A 16392-nucleotide genomic window follows, 5' to 3' on the forward strand; every position below is an offset into this window, starting at 1 on the left:
ACACAGCCAAATTTGGGCACAACATGCTAAGATTCCCCCCATTCCAGCACTGATGGGCTGTCATAACCACGTGCCTTTCCAGGAAGTGCCCCGACATCCTTAAGAGTCATTTGTCCTTTCTAAAGCAGAGAGAAATGATGCTGGCTGAGCTATCACAGGGTCATTCCTTATATTCTGCTACACCTCTTGGAAGTCTAAGATCAACCCATTCCATTGAAGGCTTTGTCATCAAAGTGATTATCCTCAAGGAGAGCAAAGGAATACACCCATGCTGCTGGCTTTCGGACTCATCTCTTTCACACGTTCTTAGACGTGTAGGAAATAGCACTGGCTTTGGTCCTGGAAATTCTCCCTAGCGACCTGACTTTATCAGACTGCGTCCAAACTATTCCTAGGAGTTCATCCCAGTGTGCTTGGTAGTACTTTTTCCCTCTTGAACTCACTGATTTCTAACTGTAACCAGGCACTGCCGATTTCCTCTTTGCTCCTCAGGCTAGGGTGCTAGTAGAAGGAGACACAATACCCACCCACATATTCACAAGGGAAAATAGCTCTGAGTATCCCCAGGGGCTCATAGATACCCCGAGAGAGTAAGTATACTTAGGGCTTTCACAAATCATATAAACTCCTGGCATCCATGCCTTTGGGAGTATTGAGGGAGAATTCTGGCTCATTCTCAGACCACTGAACAGCAGGCACCATCGCCTATAAAGAACCTGCATGAAGCTGCACACTAAATTTCTGCCCATGGATTTTTAGAAGCTCGAGGTAAAGAATGGGAATACAAATGTAATTTGTAGATTTTTCAGTAAATCAGAAAATAGGTATTTGACTTAGAGAAAGTATAGTACAAAGGGTTGTGGATACAGTCAGCATAATTTTAGGGTGTTTTTGGAAACTCGGAAACACTGTATTGGTTCCTTCCTCCCTTAAACACTCTGGTTTCAGGTGACCTGATCACCATCACATGAGGACTGGCGGATTTCGGCTCTACTTCCTGGCCCTGGCTCCAGTCCTCTGGTAAGGTCATTTTCATGGCCAGACCTTCCCCGTGACCCCAGAGCAGGTCCTGCCAATGCACCGGCTCCTCAAGTCTTGCCTGCGACCTTTCTATAAAGAGCAAACTGTCCTGTGACCGCGTTCCCATCCCCAAGCCACCCTAGGAAAACAGGGTGATGTTTTCGAACTCAAAGAGTAAAGGGCAATCGTGGCATCTCTCTTGTCATAGAACCCTTCACATCCAGCCACATGGGGGGGACTTGGACAACCGTGAGGTCAAACCACAGTGGGGTGCAAAAAGGACAGGACAAACATGGGACAGGAGTCCTCGGGAACATACCAGCTGCAGCATCATCGAAACGCTCTCCCAGGTGGCCTCCCTGATTTGATCTCCGCCATCCACCAGGCCTTGGTAACCCTGCGGGGCACATTACACCCATTCAGCCTCTGCTTGGCCAGTTCTCCCTAAACCCCCACGATTAAGACAGGATCCCTGGGAAGAAGTTCTCTGAGAATCAAGTCACCTTCTCCCATTACTGATTCCTGGATGCCCATGACACAGTCATAATTAACACAGTCCAAGGAAGAAGATGTCAACTTTTCAATACCCTCTTCTAGTTTCTCACAATCTCAAAAGGGCAGGATGTCCTTCCTGATATTTCATCCTAATTCCTCTTCCTTCTGGCTCATCCCAAGTCCTCCAATCTGCTTCCCAGGGAACTAGATAACAGATGGCTTTGATAACAGTAGAGGGAAAAGAGAAAGGTGTTGGAGGGAAGGCGGGAGAGAAGTGGGACTTGAAAAGATAGAACTGGGGAGAAGGCAGATAAACCTTACAGAGAGAAGAGTGGACAAAGAATGAGAGGGAAGGGAGAGAAGGGAAGAGGAGTTAGAGCCTCAGGAGGTTCAGGAAACTACAGAAATCTGATGAGACTCTTCCCTCCAAAGGCTCTATCTCTGGATATACTACATTTTCTGCAAAATTCTCATTTCAGCTTTTCTCTTTGTCTTGGTGGAGGTAAGGGGAAGAGAAAGTTACTTCTTCCTTTAAATTGGGCACCATGAGGACCGAGTCTGCAGACCCCTAGATCCCGCCATCATTATCGGAGACAGAAGTGGCGGGGACACTCATGGAGACTGGGAGCCCAGACAAAGCATGTAACTGGGAGGTGAGGAAAGAAGAAGTGGGGAGGGAGGAGCAGAAAACAGAGAAAGAACGACAGAGAATGAAGTAGAGAACCAACCTCATGGACAAAGAAGACACGGGCACCAGTAAAGATACCAACTCGAACCACAGCCCTGACAGCAGCATTCATACCTGCAAGGAGGGAGGAAAGATGACAGGGAGAGGTTAGTCCTCAGAAAAGCAGCCTGGACGACAAGACACGACTCAGTCCTTTTCTTAGGCTTTTCTCTGAATCTGGAATACTCCTCTCCTCCAAGTCTTCTGGCCTCCCACTAACACTGAATTACCACGTTCAGTGTTTATGTAGCTCCAGATACCCCCGATTCCTCTCCCTTCCCTCCCAAAATCCCATCTTTCCTAAGACCTTTCCTTGCCAGGGCAATCTGGGGAATCATAATCTTGAATGCTTACTGTAGTGTTAGACACTGCTAAATGCTTGTCTAACCTCATCTCATTTAATCCTAGCCACAAGCCTGAAGCTGCCTCCATTTTACAGATTTGGAAACTGAGGTTCAAAGAGGTCACGGTCACAGAGCCAGTCTCCCCACTGGGAGAAATAATTAGGACTAAAACTAATTAGGACTAAAACAGAGAGGAGAGCCTTTCCCCTTTCTCCCACTGAAGTATCATTCCTTTCCTGTAGCTACTCAGTGACGAGAACCATCTCTCCCACGAGTACTGTGGAGGAACCACCCTGAACAACACACAACACATGGTGGAAGCTATAAAGGCCCCCATATTAGAACCAATGTTACTGATAACTGCAAAGTAAGCAGAGCTTCCCTGGTGAGAGATGGAAGACATTCCTGGGTCTTGATCCCGGTAACCCCCTCCTGCCTTGTAATGGGAGGAGGGGCTCACAGTGATGCTCAAGGACACTCAGAGCCAAGATAGATCAATTTCTTGTGAACCATTTTAACTATCTTCCCTCAGATATGCCAGTCCATTTTTTTTGTTTGTTTCAATCTAAAATGTATTCCTATGGTCCTCAATCCTGCCTAGAGAAATATCATATATCAGTGAGCACTAGAGAAACCAGTAATTAGAAAAATCTGCAGCAGCAGACTAAAATCCATCATGAACTACTACCTGGAATGGAACAGAATCAAAAAGACCAGAATGTCTGTTTTTTGGGGGGAGGTGGGAGTGGGGTTGGTAATAGACGGCTATGCACGCCAAGTCAAATCAAAGGTCCATTCACTCATTAAGCAAATATTTACTGAATACCTACCATGCTCCAGGCACTATATAGGCACTGGGGAAACAGCAGTGAATGATATAGTCTAGGGATATGAAGATAAAGGACTTGGTAATGGTTCTCAAGACTTGCGAAGAATATAATATGGTTACAACATGGATCCATATGAAGGAGGTACATACAGAGCACAGTGGGAACAAGGAGAAGGAGCATCTCAGCTTCCAGGAGGAAGTCAGGACAGGTTATACAGAAATGATAGCATTTGACCTGAAACCTAAAGGACAATATCCTTATAAATCTTTTTTGTAAGGTGGACACTTTAGGTGAGAGTGTTCTAGGCAGGAGAGGAGCACAAATGAAGGCAAGAGTCAAGAAACAACCTTAGATGGGCACCTGGGTGGCTCAGTCGGTTAAGCGTCTGCCTTCGGCTCAAGTCATGATCCTGGGGTACTGGGATCAAGTCCCATATCGGGCTCCCTGCTCCATGGGGAGCCTGCTTCTCTCTCTCCCTCTGCCCCTCCCCTGGCTCGTGCTCTCTTGCTCACTCTCTCTCTCAAATAAATAAAATCTTTAAAAAATCCAGTACTATGAAGAATAAACTGTAAGACAGGAAGACAGAAGCAGTGAAAGATGAAGCCACACAGGTAGGCAGGCAGCCACATGCCATGTGAGGAACCGTGGCTCTTATTCTGTAGGCCAAGGTTTGACTGGGATCCATGGGTGGTGGTTTCAGGAAATCCATGAACCCCATGAAACTGCATGAAGAGTTTTCTGGGCATGGGAATTTCCTTTGGGAGAAGGTCCACAGCTTTCATTTGATACTTAAAGGGGTCTGTGACCTAGGAAAAAAAGTTGCAAATGATGGAGAATCTTCGAAGAATTTTGAGAGTGGAGAGACACGATGCTCTGTGCAGATCAGAAAGATCACCATGGCAGCAACACAGAGGAAGCTGGGATAAGATGGCTATCTGGCAGCCTAGGCAAAAATGATGAGGGCCTGGACTGGGAGAGTGGCATTTGGGACAAAACAGAGACACTGGACAAGGAGACACCTAGGAAGCAGAAGCACAGCTATGTGGTTAGATTTCAACGTGTTGGAGAGGACGATGGAAAAGCCCCAGGAATGACTCAGGTGCAGGGTACAACAGTGGTGCGATTAACTGAGCGGAGGAGGCGGGTTTTGAGTCAGGCAGGTGGGGGTGCCGATGACACATTCCTATTGGGAGACGTTGAGCTTGAAGTTCTTGCGGGACATCCATGTGGGCTTGGAAGAGGCTGTCTCAAGAGAATACGCAGAATCTGAATGGGAAAGGCAAGGAATGGAATGCAGAGGAAAACTAATACTGAAGGAACGGGTAGGGGAAAACAGGATCCAGGAGGGAGACTAAGGAGGAGCAGCAAGAAAGACAGAAGGAAAACCAGGTCCTAGTGATGTCTTGGAAGGCAAAGGGGGCAGTTTCAAGAAGCGGAAACAGTGCTGAATGCTTCCGATAATTGATCTCCGATAAGAACTGAAAGGCTGGGCTTGCCTACAAGGGTCCCTGGTGAGCTAATGTCAAAGCTCACTTCCACCACCACTGAGGCAAAGCCACATGAAGTCCAGAAGTCTAGACTACTGAAGGGATCAAAACAGAAAAATCTGCGATGGGAAGGGGCTTCTCAGAAGCTTTAGGAAAAGCCTTTGTGTATGAAAAGAACAAAGAGTCAACGCAAAGTCATCAGTGATTTAGGAAAGAGGTATAAAGTCAGTAAGATCAGAACAGAAATGAAACTACTGTTTATTTATTTTCTAGACTTTGAAAAGGCCTGTGGGATTCTCTATGGGATACCTGGAGTTCTGGAGTATGAATTTGTAATCTTAAGAAATAACGAAAAAACATTCTTCTGAAATTTATAGGTTGGAATGCTGTTTCCCACTCCCAAACTGAGTAAGTGTAGGGGAGAAAAGACTTAAGAAAAACAAATGACTTAAAAGGTTTTAAGTGTATAGTAAACAATAGATGGTGGGTAGGAAATATCCAAATCCATGGGGCAGAAAAAAAAATCCCACAAGAAAAGAAGATTCTTTCTCTTCTCTCCTCCCTTTACCTTCTTACCTCAATCCTATCAACCTCCAGAGGCCATCCTTCCTGCCTCTAAGTTGGACAGCTGTTTCCCTAGGAACCAAGTTTCAGGGCTCCCTTCATCGTCCCCTATACCTGCGTCTCAAACCCCCAGTTCCCTAGAAATCACAGACTGGGATGTATACGTAACTTTTATTAGGGAGTCCCAGTAATTCTTTGGGCTCTCCTACTTAACATTACTGGCCTATTCTGGCCCCAGACCAGTCCTGGCCAGGATCTCCTTGGCTGTTCCATGTTGCCCTAAATAACCCTGTGTTTGCAGCTGTCTGACCTATTAGAAGCAAGACGAAGGATAAGATTACAGGCACTACCCAGGGGGTATTCTGGGTACAGCCAGGAGAGGGGCTCTGGAGAACATCAGAGGCACGTACTTTGGAGTTTCTAATTACAGCCTGCAGGGAAGAGGCTTTGGGGAGAACTATGGGTGATGGGTCTCTTAGACATGAGACAAAAAAGACTAATAAATGAGTTGGTCACTACCTTTTTGAAAGCAGATGTTAAAAAGTTTCTTTCTACCTTAACTGAACTTTGAATAGGAAAAAAATATCCTTTAATTCCAACATAAGAAATAAATGTTAGATCTGAATTACACTTCTGAATATGTAATTAAAATTATGAGTCCTAGAACAGCAATCCAGAGAGGTCATCGAATCCCTGTTCGTGTAAACCTTTAAAACCTTTACAAACAGGATAAACAGGCATTTGGAGTGGACCGCCCATCTGAACACAGAGGGCTAGAGCAGACGGCTGAGATCCTTTCCAGCAAACAAGCCAATGTCATAAGGCCAAATATGGTATGACTGAGCAGAGCTGGGGCCATTCCTGGGCTGAAGTGGGAATTAGGATTCGTATCTACTCAGCCCAGCTTCTGAGCTCAGGCTGTCTGCTTTCTGGCCTCTTTCTATTTTAAGAAGTTATGAGCTTTGCTGAACTCAGGGGATGACAGAACTGTGGCCTCTCTGGATTTTACACAGCCCGACCTCACTCTCCCACATGGCCCACAGCCTCTGGGGAAAAATCATTTCTGTGTCCTCCTCTCCCTGGGAAAACTAAAGATCATTAAACCTATCTCTGGGCGGGCCACTGTTGTATTTGAGCTGCTCCCTCAGCTGGGACCTCTCGGCTCTACTTTGAGTTTTCTGCTCTGCTTCTCTGCCTCTCTTACTTTCATCCTGTACCAACTACTCCCATGCACCTGTAATGTTACGTGCCCTTGCAGTGGGATATTTCCCTCGGGACACTGCCTGTCACAGGATCCCACAGGCCTCGGTCTAGCTGGCCCTCCAGAAATCAGCTTATGCTAGCCCCTGCCTCCATGAAGGATGATCTTCCCTTAAAGCAGGTGACAGTCCCTCTAAAATGAGGGTTTCTCGGGGCGCCTGGGTGGCTTAGTCGTTAAGCGTCTGCCTTCGGCTCAGGTCATGACCTCGGGGTCCTGGGATCGAGCCCCACATTGGGATCCCTGCTCTGCGGGAAGCCTGCTTCTCCCTCTTCCACTCCCCCTGCTTGTGTTCCTTCTCTCACTGTGTCTCTCTCTGTCAAATAAATAAATAAAATCTTAAAAAAAAAAAGAGGGTTTCTCTGCTCAGGATCAGAAGCTGGAAGGGCTCTGCTGCTCTCAGACCCAAGTTAAATCCTAGGTCTCTCTCTCTATCTCTTTTTTTACCTCTTTGCCTCTCCAGAGAGCCCTTCTTTTTCATAATTTCCTAACTTCATATACCTCCCTTGGATTTTTAGCAGGCTCTTGCTTCACTTAATCCAATTTCACAAGCCACCCTACCAAGGTTTTAGGGTCAACACTCAGAGTTTACGTAGTAAGGGATTCTTTCAAGGAGAGAACAGAGAAGCAAGAGAAGCTGCGCATTCCTAATCTGGCCACTCCTGAACTCAGACTTCTCTGCCCTCCTCCCTAAGCATCCTTGTCCTAGCATTCTCGTGTTCATGGTATATACCACAGGTGTAACTCAATAAACATTAGTCTAGATTTACTAATGAGAAGGATCATAAGAGCAAAGACGACATGTGACCTTTTCATCGATGTATCCTTAGTGCCCACCATCCTGCTCGCTACACAGATGCTCAATAATTCCCTTTGCATTTAATTAGGAATACGTTTATTTAGCACTTACTACATACCAGGCACTGTTGAAGCAAGAATCCATTCAATGAAGAGTTCGGTTTCTTGAAATCTACCTTGTCTGGGAACCCTTCCCTGGTTAATCCTACCAAGTCCTAGCATTTCATTATATATGTGGGTTCTACTGGGCTAAGGACACTTGATTATTGTTATTTATGAGCCTTACATAAGAACTCTAGGAATGTATGTTATCTCTCCTCCTAAAACTACATATTCCCCAAGGAAATCAACTTCTTCACAACATACAGGACAGGGCTCTAAACAAAGTGGGTGCTTAACACGAAGTCTAGGAAGCCTAGGGAGAGCAGAGTAGAGCGAAGGGGACACTGGCTGACATGTCTTTCCTTCTCTCTTTTTCCCAGCACAGTGTCCATGTCCTGGTGTCCCTCTGCCTCTCTTCAAGGTATTATAAACTAGAATATACAAGACCATCAAAGGAGAAAAAAAAAAAAATCACACGTTCCCTATCTCCCACTTCATATTTCCACACACCTGATTTTCCTGACTTCCAGGTTTCTGGGACTCAACCCAGAAAGGGGTTCCCTCTGCCCTTGCTCTCGGCCCACACCCTGCCGACCCCGCCCTATGGGTCTGTACCGATTAACTGTTCCTGTTTGTTGGAGGGCTGGAGGACTGCAAGAGAAGGAAGAGGCCGGAGAAGAGAGAGAACGAAGCAGAACTGTGCCTAGTAAAAGGAAATGCCTGTCAGAGTGAGGTGCCGGACCCGGGTCAGTGCAGGAACTCTACAGACATCAGAGGCAAAACCTGAGGCTCTGGCTACAGCCCACCAAATCCCAATTCTGGTCCCTCCCTTTCCCCACTGCTTCCAATGTGCTGGAAGTGAATCCACCCACTGCTTTCTCAACAACTGCATCTCTTTAGTCTCTTTCTAATGTAGCTTGAGGAAACACCTGTCTTTTAGGTACCAAAGGACCAAATGGTCCCAAATCTTCAGAAAAACCTGGAAAGAAGTTTTATGAAGATTTGAGTAAATCAGAGCAAACAATATCCAGAAGCACTTGGGGACTTGGACCTGACAGAGATTTGGGGGAAGGCCCAGGATTCCAACGTGAATCTACAGCAGGAAGACATTAAGGAGGATAGTCTTGTTCTACAGGTGAGGGGAGTCAAGAAACTCAAGGGGGCGCACCAGCCATGTTTTTTGTCCCTCCCCAAGCAGGGCCTTCCTCCTTACCTTGGGCATCTCCACCGGAGGTTAACACGGCGATGGCTTTGCCGATCCCCAGGGTTTTGGCTGCATGGTGCTCTTCATGGGTCATGATCCACTCTAGAATTCAAGGGAACGACCCGTTAAGACACAGGTAGATCGAGGTGCTCGGGAAATGGCTGTTAGACTGGTGAGAGCCACCTCAGTCAGGCTCTCTGAGTATACTAAGTCTGGGCTTTACAGCCTCGGTGCTTTGGACTTCTTCCAGAAGAGGGCCACAACCCTGCAGAATGACAAGCTGAAATGTCACAGTAATCAAACCCAACACCGCAAAGGTCTTGGCTAATCCCTCCCACCTCAATTGGAGCCTATTTGGAGAACAAGCTAAGGTCAAGGGGAAGGGCAGCTGACTGACCAGAAATGAGAAAGGAGGGAGGAAAGTTAAGTTAGCCTCAAGGATTCCTCCCTTTTATGAAGGGAAGGGTTGCTGCAGATGGTAGGAGTCGGATGAGGTCTGGGGCACTGACCGGACACCAGCAAAGTGGAAGCAGAAAAGCGAGGGTAGGCTGGGTTACGGGGAAGATTAGGGTTCAGTTGTATGGAATTGGGCTAAGCTGGAACTGGAGTTTGAGGTTTTACATGCACATCTGAGCTTGTGCAAATCAATGGTTCAGGCTCAGGAACGGTTAAAAGACATTCTACGGCTTCTCCCATCCTCTCAGGCTCCTGCCTCCTGAGCATCTCTTGACTCATCTTCAGGCCCTGTGCCTCACACGCCATGCTATCAGGTGGGAAGAGCAACAGAATCATGGCCACATATACATAGACATGGACACATGACATGTGACCACGTTCCTATTTTTGTCTGCAAGGCTTATCTATCTCTCTCACAGGAACACACAAGACACACTTTTATATCCTTAAAATGTCAATGGAATCATCACTCTCCCAGTTACCCAGGCGAAAACCTAAATTTTTAAATTTATCTCCTCCTTACTCTCAGAGTCAAAATGGTTACCAAATCCTATTCTTCCTTCTATTGTCCCTTACCCTTCTCTTCTTGGGATCCTCACAACCTCTCTCTACCCGAATTGCCTACAATAGCTGCTCCCCCTCTGTTTGTTTCCCTCTCCACTCTATCAGAGACACAAAACAAGCCCCACAGGAAGGTCCCCGGACCCTGGGGCCTCAGTGGAGAGAGGATGCATTCACTTGAACAGGGGCTGATGACCTTTAAGCACAGCTCCTGTTTCTGCTGTCAATCTGGGGAAATTGGGGAAGCTGGTGACAAAGACATAGGTCACATAAACACACAAATCTGTATATGTGGCAATAAAATACATGCAATGGGACACTCATGAAGACATACATACACAAACACACATAGTATTATTAGGGGACACAGGTTCTCAGACATACTACACATAATCCGTGCTGACTGACTTCTTGGGTTGGCAGTCAAAGCTTCCATGATCTAGCCCTTGCCTAGCGCTTCAACTGTTGCTCCCGTGAGTTTTCTACTCCATCATCACCTGAACATTACTTTGCTCCTCCCCATGTGTGTACTTGGGCACACTGCATCCCGCATCCAGAAGGCCACCCTGGCCCTTCCACAGATCGATAGCCCACTCCGTCATTTAAGACCAGTCCTAGTCGCAACCCTATTAACATTAAGTCTATTAAGCCTTCACTGACGACCACAGGTCAAGGAGAGTTTCTTTTTGGACCTCCTCTCATCACATATTGTCTGGTACTGGATCATTCATTTAGCATTTAATCACCACTTTATGTGGTATTTATTTTAACTTATTATTTATTTGAAAGAGAAAGAGAGCACAATGGGGAGGGACAGAAGGAGAGAGAGAATCCTGAAGCCGACTCCCTGCTGAGTGCAGAGCCCATCTCGGGGCTCAATCCCAGGACCCTGAGATCATGACCTGAGCCAAAATCGAGAGTCAGCTGCTTAACCAGCTGAGCCACCCAGGTGCCCCTATGTAGTATTTAAAATTGCTTCTTATATATTGAAAAGAAGGTCAGGCTAGATCAGGGGTCAGCAAACGATAGATATAGCACACAGACCAAATCCAGCCCTTTTTATGGTTTTGTAGGGTGGCAAACTAAGAAAGGTTTTTACATTTTTAAATGTTGAAAAAACAATTTCACGACATGTGAAAATTACGTGAAATTCAAATTTCAGCATCCATACCACTCTCATTCTTTCACACATCATCCTATGGCTGCTTAGATTATGGTGACAGAAACCAGATAGCCAGCAAAGACTGAAATATTTACTATCTGACCTTTTACAGAAAGCATTTGCAGACCCCAGGATAGATTATTGCTGTAAGCCATCTTCCCTAACTAGACTGAACAATCCTCCAGGGAGAGATCATGTTCATTTTTTAAAAAACTCTCCACAGCTTACCAAAGCCTGGTGAAGTCTATGCACATAACAGTTCAATAAATCCTTGTTGAAAGCATTAGGGAACTAACAAACAATATGAAATGCACACAGACATATGAAAACTTTTATTTAATATGCTTGGATACAAACATAGCTCCATATTCTAACACATAGAGATACAAATAGGACTTAAGAAAGCATATAATGACAAACAGCAAAAGGAATACAATAAACACACATTGACAGACACTCTCCTACTAACTAGCATGCTCAGGTCCAAATTTCTACTGTTCTCAAAAAAAAAAAGAAAGACAGACTAACTGGTGCAAATAGGAAGGCGAAAATCTGGGAACGGAAGAACAAAACGTGAGTATGCTGATCCCATTTCCCTTGATTTTTTCCTCTCATTCAGTCTGGGAACTCATCACTTACAAACCCACACAAGGATCTTTCACCCCTGGGGGCTTCAGTGAGGGAGAAAATTCACCATAACAAGGGGGAAGGTTAGGAGTGCTGACCTGCAAAAAACAGCTCAGATTCTTCTCCTGCATCTCTAAACCAGTTATAGAGGCACAGGATACAAAAATGCACGCAGATTCATCTATAAACATCCTTATAGATTCACAGTGACACACACATAGACATACAGACATAAAATCTAAATATAAAATCACATGTGTGTAGATACGCACGCGGGAGGGAGAATTACATGGAGGCAACATCATAGGTGCACGGATTTGAATTGGGTGAGTGCCAGGATAGGAGTCGGGCAGCCAAGGGCAACGAGGTCCGAGCACCACTCACCCATCCCTGATTGTCAGGGATGGGGGCTGTGCGTGCAAGCAGAGGGAGATGAGCCAAAGGTCTAGGATTCTTCACGACGGCCCTACCCATCCCCCCTCTTCCCTCCAGCTTCTTGTGCCATACCACCTCTGCTTTTCCCGTCCGCTCCTTCCAGTTCTCCCCACCGCCTCCTCCCAGCACGGTCATCCCCACCTCGCTCTCGGCTTTCCCCCTGGGCCTTTATCCAAGGGCCCCTCTTGCCTTTTAGTCTTAGCGCTCCTCTGCCACGGCTTCCTCGCAGACTGTCCTTGGGAAGGGGGAGGGGAGCTTGGCGAACGCGGGGAGGAGCCAGGTGGAGGCAACGAGGGAGGGGAAAGAGATGCTTCCCAACCTCCACTGGCTGGTGCTGGCCCGGAGGCTCCGCCTCCTCCCTCCCCTCTTTCTCCTCCTCTCGCTCCTTCGCCCAAGGACAGCTCAGATATGGTATCCGCTTGTTCTCTTCACTCCCCAGAAGGTTCTCGGGTCCCCATCTCTGTCTTGGGAGCAATCAGCTCCTACACACAGTGGAAATCAGAAATTATTTAGTTGCCTCCCAGGTTGTCCGCCGAGACAACTTTTTCCTAGCTGGGACTGACTGAGGATCCTTGCATTCAAACACCCTCCACAACTAATAAACCTCCCCCTCTGGCCTGATGCATTGTCTCCCACCGCTTTCACTCTTTAAACAAACATTTATGGAAAGTTTTGGTGCCAGGTTTTGTATTAGGTGCTGAGGGATGAAAAGATAAAGGAAATAGAGTCCCTGCCCTGGGGGAACGTTGAACACTGGTATTTTCTTTAGAGGGACCTCAAAACTCCTTTTACATGTATGTACCTTTCTCAGAGAAAATACAGGGCTACAAAGCAAACAGCATGCACCGCGGGAACCTGGGCCAAGTACTCCCAGGGCTAAAGGTGCCTCTTTTCCTTGATCCTCTTCATTCCTTCCTCTCTCCACCCAGGGCTTTGTGGCAATGTCTCTCCAGAGGCACCTCTCCTCTCCTGGCTCTTTCTACTGCCCTTCCTCTTACTTTTGTTTCTGCCTCTGCCTATTCTGGCTGCAAACAATAAGAATACAGATGAAGCCATTCGAATACACAAAAGTAACTTTTGTGATGCAAATGTCACCAACAAAAGACAACCTGTAGACCAGGAGAGAATATTTGCAAATCATATATGTGATAAGGGACTGGTATCCAGAATATATAAATAATCCTTGCCATTTAATAATAAAAGGATAATAACCCAATTTAAAAATGGGCAAAAAGTCTGAACAGATACCTCACCAATGAAACTATACAGATGGCAAATAATCATATAAAATGATGCTGAGCATCAGACGTCATTTGGGAACTGTAAATTAAAGCAGTGAGATACCACTACATATTATTAGAATGGCTAGCATCCAAAAAACAAACAAACAAACAAAAAACCTGACAGTACCAAATGCTGACAAGAACGTAGAGCAACAGGAACCCTCATCTTTCATTGGGAATGCAAAATAGTACAGTCACTTTAAGAGACAGTTTCTTACAAAGCTAAATATAGTCTTATTATATGACCCAGCAACCACACTCCTCTAAGTATTTACCCAAATGAGCCAAAAACTAGATGCACACAAAAACCTGCACACAAATGTTCATAACAGCTTATTCATAATTGCCAAAAACTGGAAGCAACCAAAATATCCCTCAAAAGGTGAACGGATAAATTGTGGTATATCAATTCAATGGAATATTATTTAGCAATAAAATGAAAGGACCTATCAAGCCAAGAAAAGACATAGAGGAAACTTAAATATATTTTGCTTAGTCAAAGAAGCCAGTCTGAAAAGGCTACATACTGTATGATTCCAACTAAATGACATTCTGGAAAAGATAAAACTAGAGATAGTAAAAAGATCAATGGTTGTCAAGGGCTTGGAGTAGAGAGGGAATGATAAATAGGTGGAACACAAGGGATTTTTAGGGCAGTGAAACTACTCTCCATGAGGGCGCCTGGGTGGCTCAGTTGGTTAAGCGACTGCTTTTGGCTCAGGTCATGATCCTGGAGTCCCTGGATCGAGTCCCGCATCGGGCTCCCTGCTCAGCAGGGAGCCTGCTTCTGCCTCTGACCCTTCCCCCTCTCATGTGCTCTCTCTCTCTCATTCTCTCTGTCTCAAATAAATAAATAAAATCTTTAAAAATAAATAAATAAAAAAAACTACTCTCCATGATGCTATAATGCTGGATATATGACATTGTGTATTTGTCAAAATTCATAGAACTTACAACACAAAGAGTGAACCCTAATGTAAACTATGGACTTTAGCTAATAATAACGTATCAATATTGGCTCATCAATTGTAACAAATGTACCCCACTGATGCAAATAGTAATAAATGGAAACTGACCACAGGAGAGGAAACTGTGCAGACAGTCTGCTCAATTTTCTGTAAGCCTAAAACTTCTCTAACCAACAAAGTCTACTAATTTTAAAAAACATACTCTGTTCAATGAAATATCTAATAAAATTGTAATATTAAAAAACAAAAAAAATGGGCAAGTGTTTAAATAGACCTTTTTTCTAAATAAAATATACAAACAACCAATATGCACATGAAGAGATGTTCAGCATCACTAATCAGTACGGAAATGCAAATCAAAACCACAATGAGATTCCACTTCACACCTATTAGGATGACCATCACAAAACAAACAAACAAAAACAAAAATGGAAAAAACAAGTATTGGAGAGGACCCGGAGAAACTGGAACCCTGTGTATTGCTGGTATAAATGTAAAGTTATCTAGTCACTACGGAAAACAGTCTGGCAGTCCCTCATGTTAAACAGAGTTACCATATGACATAGCAATTCCACTCCTACATATACAGCCAAGGAAAATGAAAACATATGTATACACACACACGTACACCAATGGTCACAGCAGCTTTATTCATAATAGGCAAAAAGTGGAAAGAGGCCAAATGTCTATCAACTGATGAAGGGATAAATACAATGTGGCATGTCCATACAATAGAATATTACTTGGCAATAAAAAGAACAAAGTACTGATACATGCAACATGGATGAACCTTAAAAACATGATGCTAGGTGAAAGAAGCTATTCACAAAAGACCACCTACCATATGATACCATTTATATGAAATGTCCAGAATAGGCAAATCTATAGAGACAGAGAGCAGATTAGCAGTTGCTTGGGGCCATGGGGAAATGAGGGGTGACTGCTAAGGAGGACAGGATTTCTTCTGTGGGTGATGGAAGTGTTCTAAACTTAAAGTGACTGCAAAACCCTATGAACATACTATATTCCATTGAATTGTAGGCTTTCATTGTAGTGAAGTTGAGCTTATCAATTGTAGTTGGCCCTTGAATAACGTGGGTGTTAGGATCATTGACCCCCACGCAGTCAAAAATCTGTGTGTAAATTTTGACTCCCCCAAAACTTAATTACAGTTCATGCTCGAATGACATGGGTTTGAACTGCATGGGTCCCCTTGTGCATAGTTAATTGTTACTACTATTAGTAGTTAAGTTTTAGGGGAGTCAAAAATTAATATGCTGATTATCAACTGCACAAGAGGTTGGTGCCCTGAAGCCCCATGTTGTCCAAGGGCCAACTGTATTCCCAGCCTATTGTTGACTGGCAGCTTTACCAATAACATAAACAGTTGATTGACATGTATTTTGTATGTTGCATGTATTGTATACTGTATTCTTACAATAAATTAAGCTAAAGAAAATGTTTTTAAGAAAGTCATAAGGAATACAAAGTATGTTATAGTACTGTAGAAAATCTGTGTATATGTGGACTTCCATAGTTCAAACCTGTGTTGTTCAAGGGTCCACTATATTTCTTTCATGAATAATATCTTTGGTATTGTATCTAAAAGGGCATCACCAGGGTGCCTGGGTGGCTCAGTTGGTTAAGCGACTGCCTTTGGCTTAGGTCATGATCCTGGAGTCCCTGGATTGAGTCCCGCATCGGGCTCCCTGCTCGGCAGGGAGCCTGCTTCTGCCTCTGACCCTCCCCCCTCTCATGTGCTCTCTCTCATTCTCTCTCTCTCAAATAAATAAATAAAATCTTTAAAAAAAATAAAAATAAAAAATAAAAGGGCATCACCATACCCCAAGGTCACCTAGGTTTTGTCCTATGTTATCCTCTAGGAATTGTATAGTTTTGCATTTTACATTTAAGAGCTATAAAAATAAATTTACATTTACATCATATGAGATATTGATTTACAATATTCTTTTATTTTAATGTCTTTGTCTGGTTTTGGTATTATGGTAATGCTGGCCACATAGAATGATTTAGAAGTATTTTCTCTGCTTCTATCTTCTGAAAGAGATTG

The 16392-nt window shown here is 44.6% G+C and overlaps 1 protein-coding gene across 3 annotated transcripts in view; it reads right to left on the bottom strand.

The window, feature by feature from the left end:
- Positions 1 to 16392, bottom strand: part of PFKM (phosphofructokinase, muscle) — a 43863-nt gene that overhangs the window by 13232 nt on the left and 14239 nt on the right. Inside the window, exons 1-4 of one of the 3 annotated variants that reach the window (XM_045873533.3) lie at positions 12260 to 12637; positions 8839 to 8931; positions 2244 to 2317; positions 1340 to 1417 (exon numbers count right to left, since the gene is read on the bottom strand). In XM_045873533.3, the coding sequence (XP_045729489.1) occupies positions 1340 to 1417; positions 2244 to 2317; positions 8839 to 8923 (237 nt within the window). In that variant the 5' untranslated portion in view covers positions 8924 to 8931; positions 12260 to 12637. Of the gene's footprint in view, positions 1 to 1339; positions 1418 to 2243; positions 2318 to 8838; positions 8932 to 11907; positions 11930 to 12259; positions 12638 to 16392 lie in introns of those variants that run through there. The other 2 variants (XM_054507079.2, XM_045873532.2) reach the window with 2 other exon arrangements.

Source organism: Mirounga angustirostris, unplaced genomic scaffold (genome assembly GCF_029215605.1).
Source record: "Mirounga angustirostris isolate CCGP_5_RB_7025 unplaced genomic scaffold, mMirAng1.0.hap1 SCAF_5, whole genome shotgun sequence".
NCBI classification, from domain to species: Eukaryota; Metazoa; Chordata; class Mammalia; order Carnivora; family Phocidae; genus Mirounga; species Mirounga angustirostris.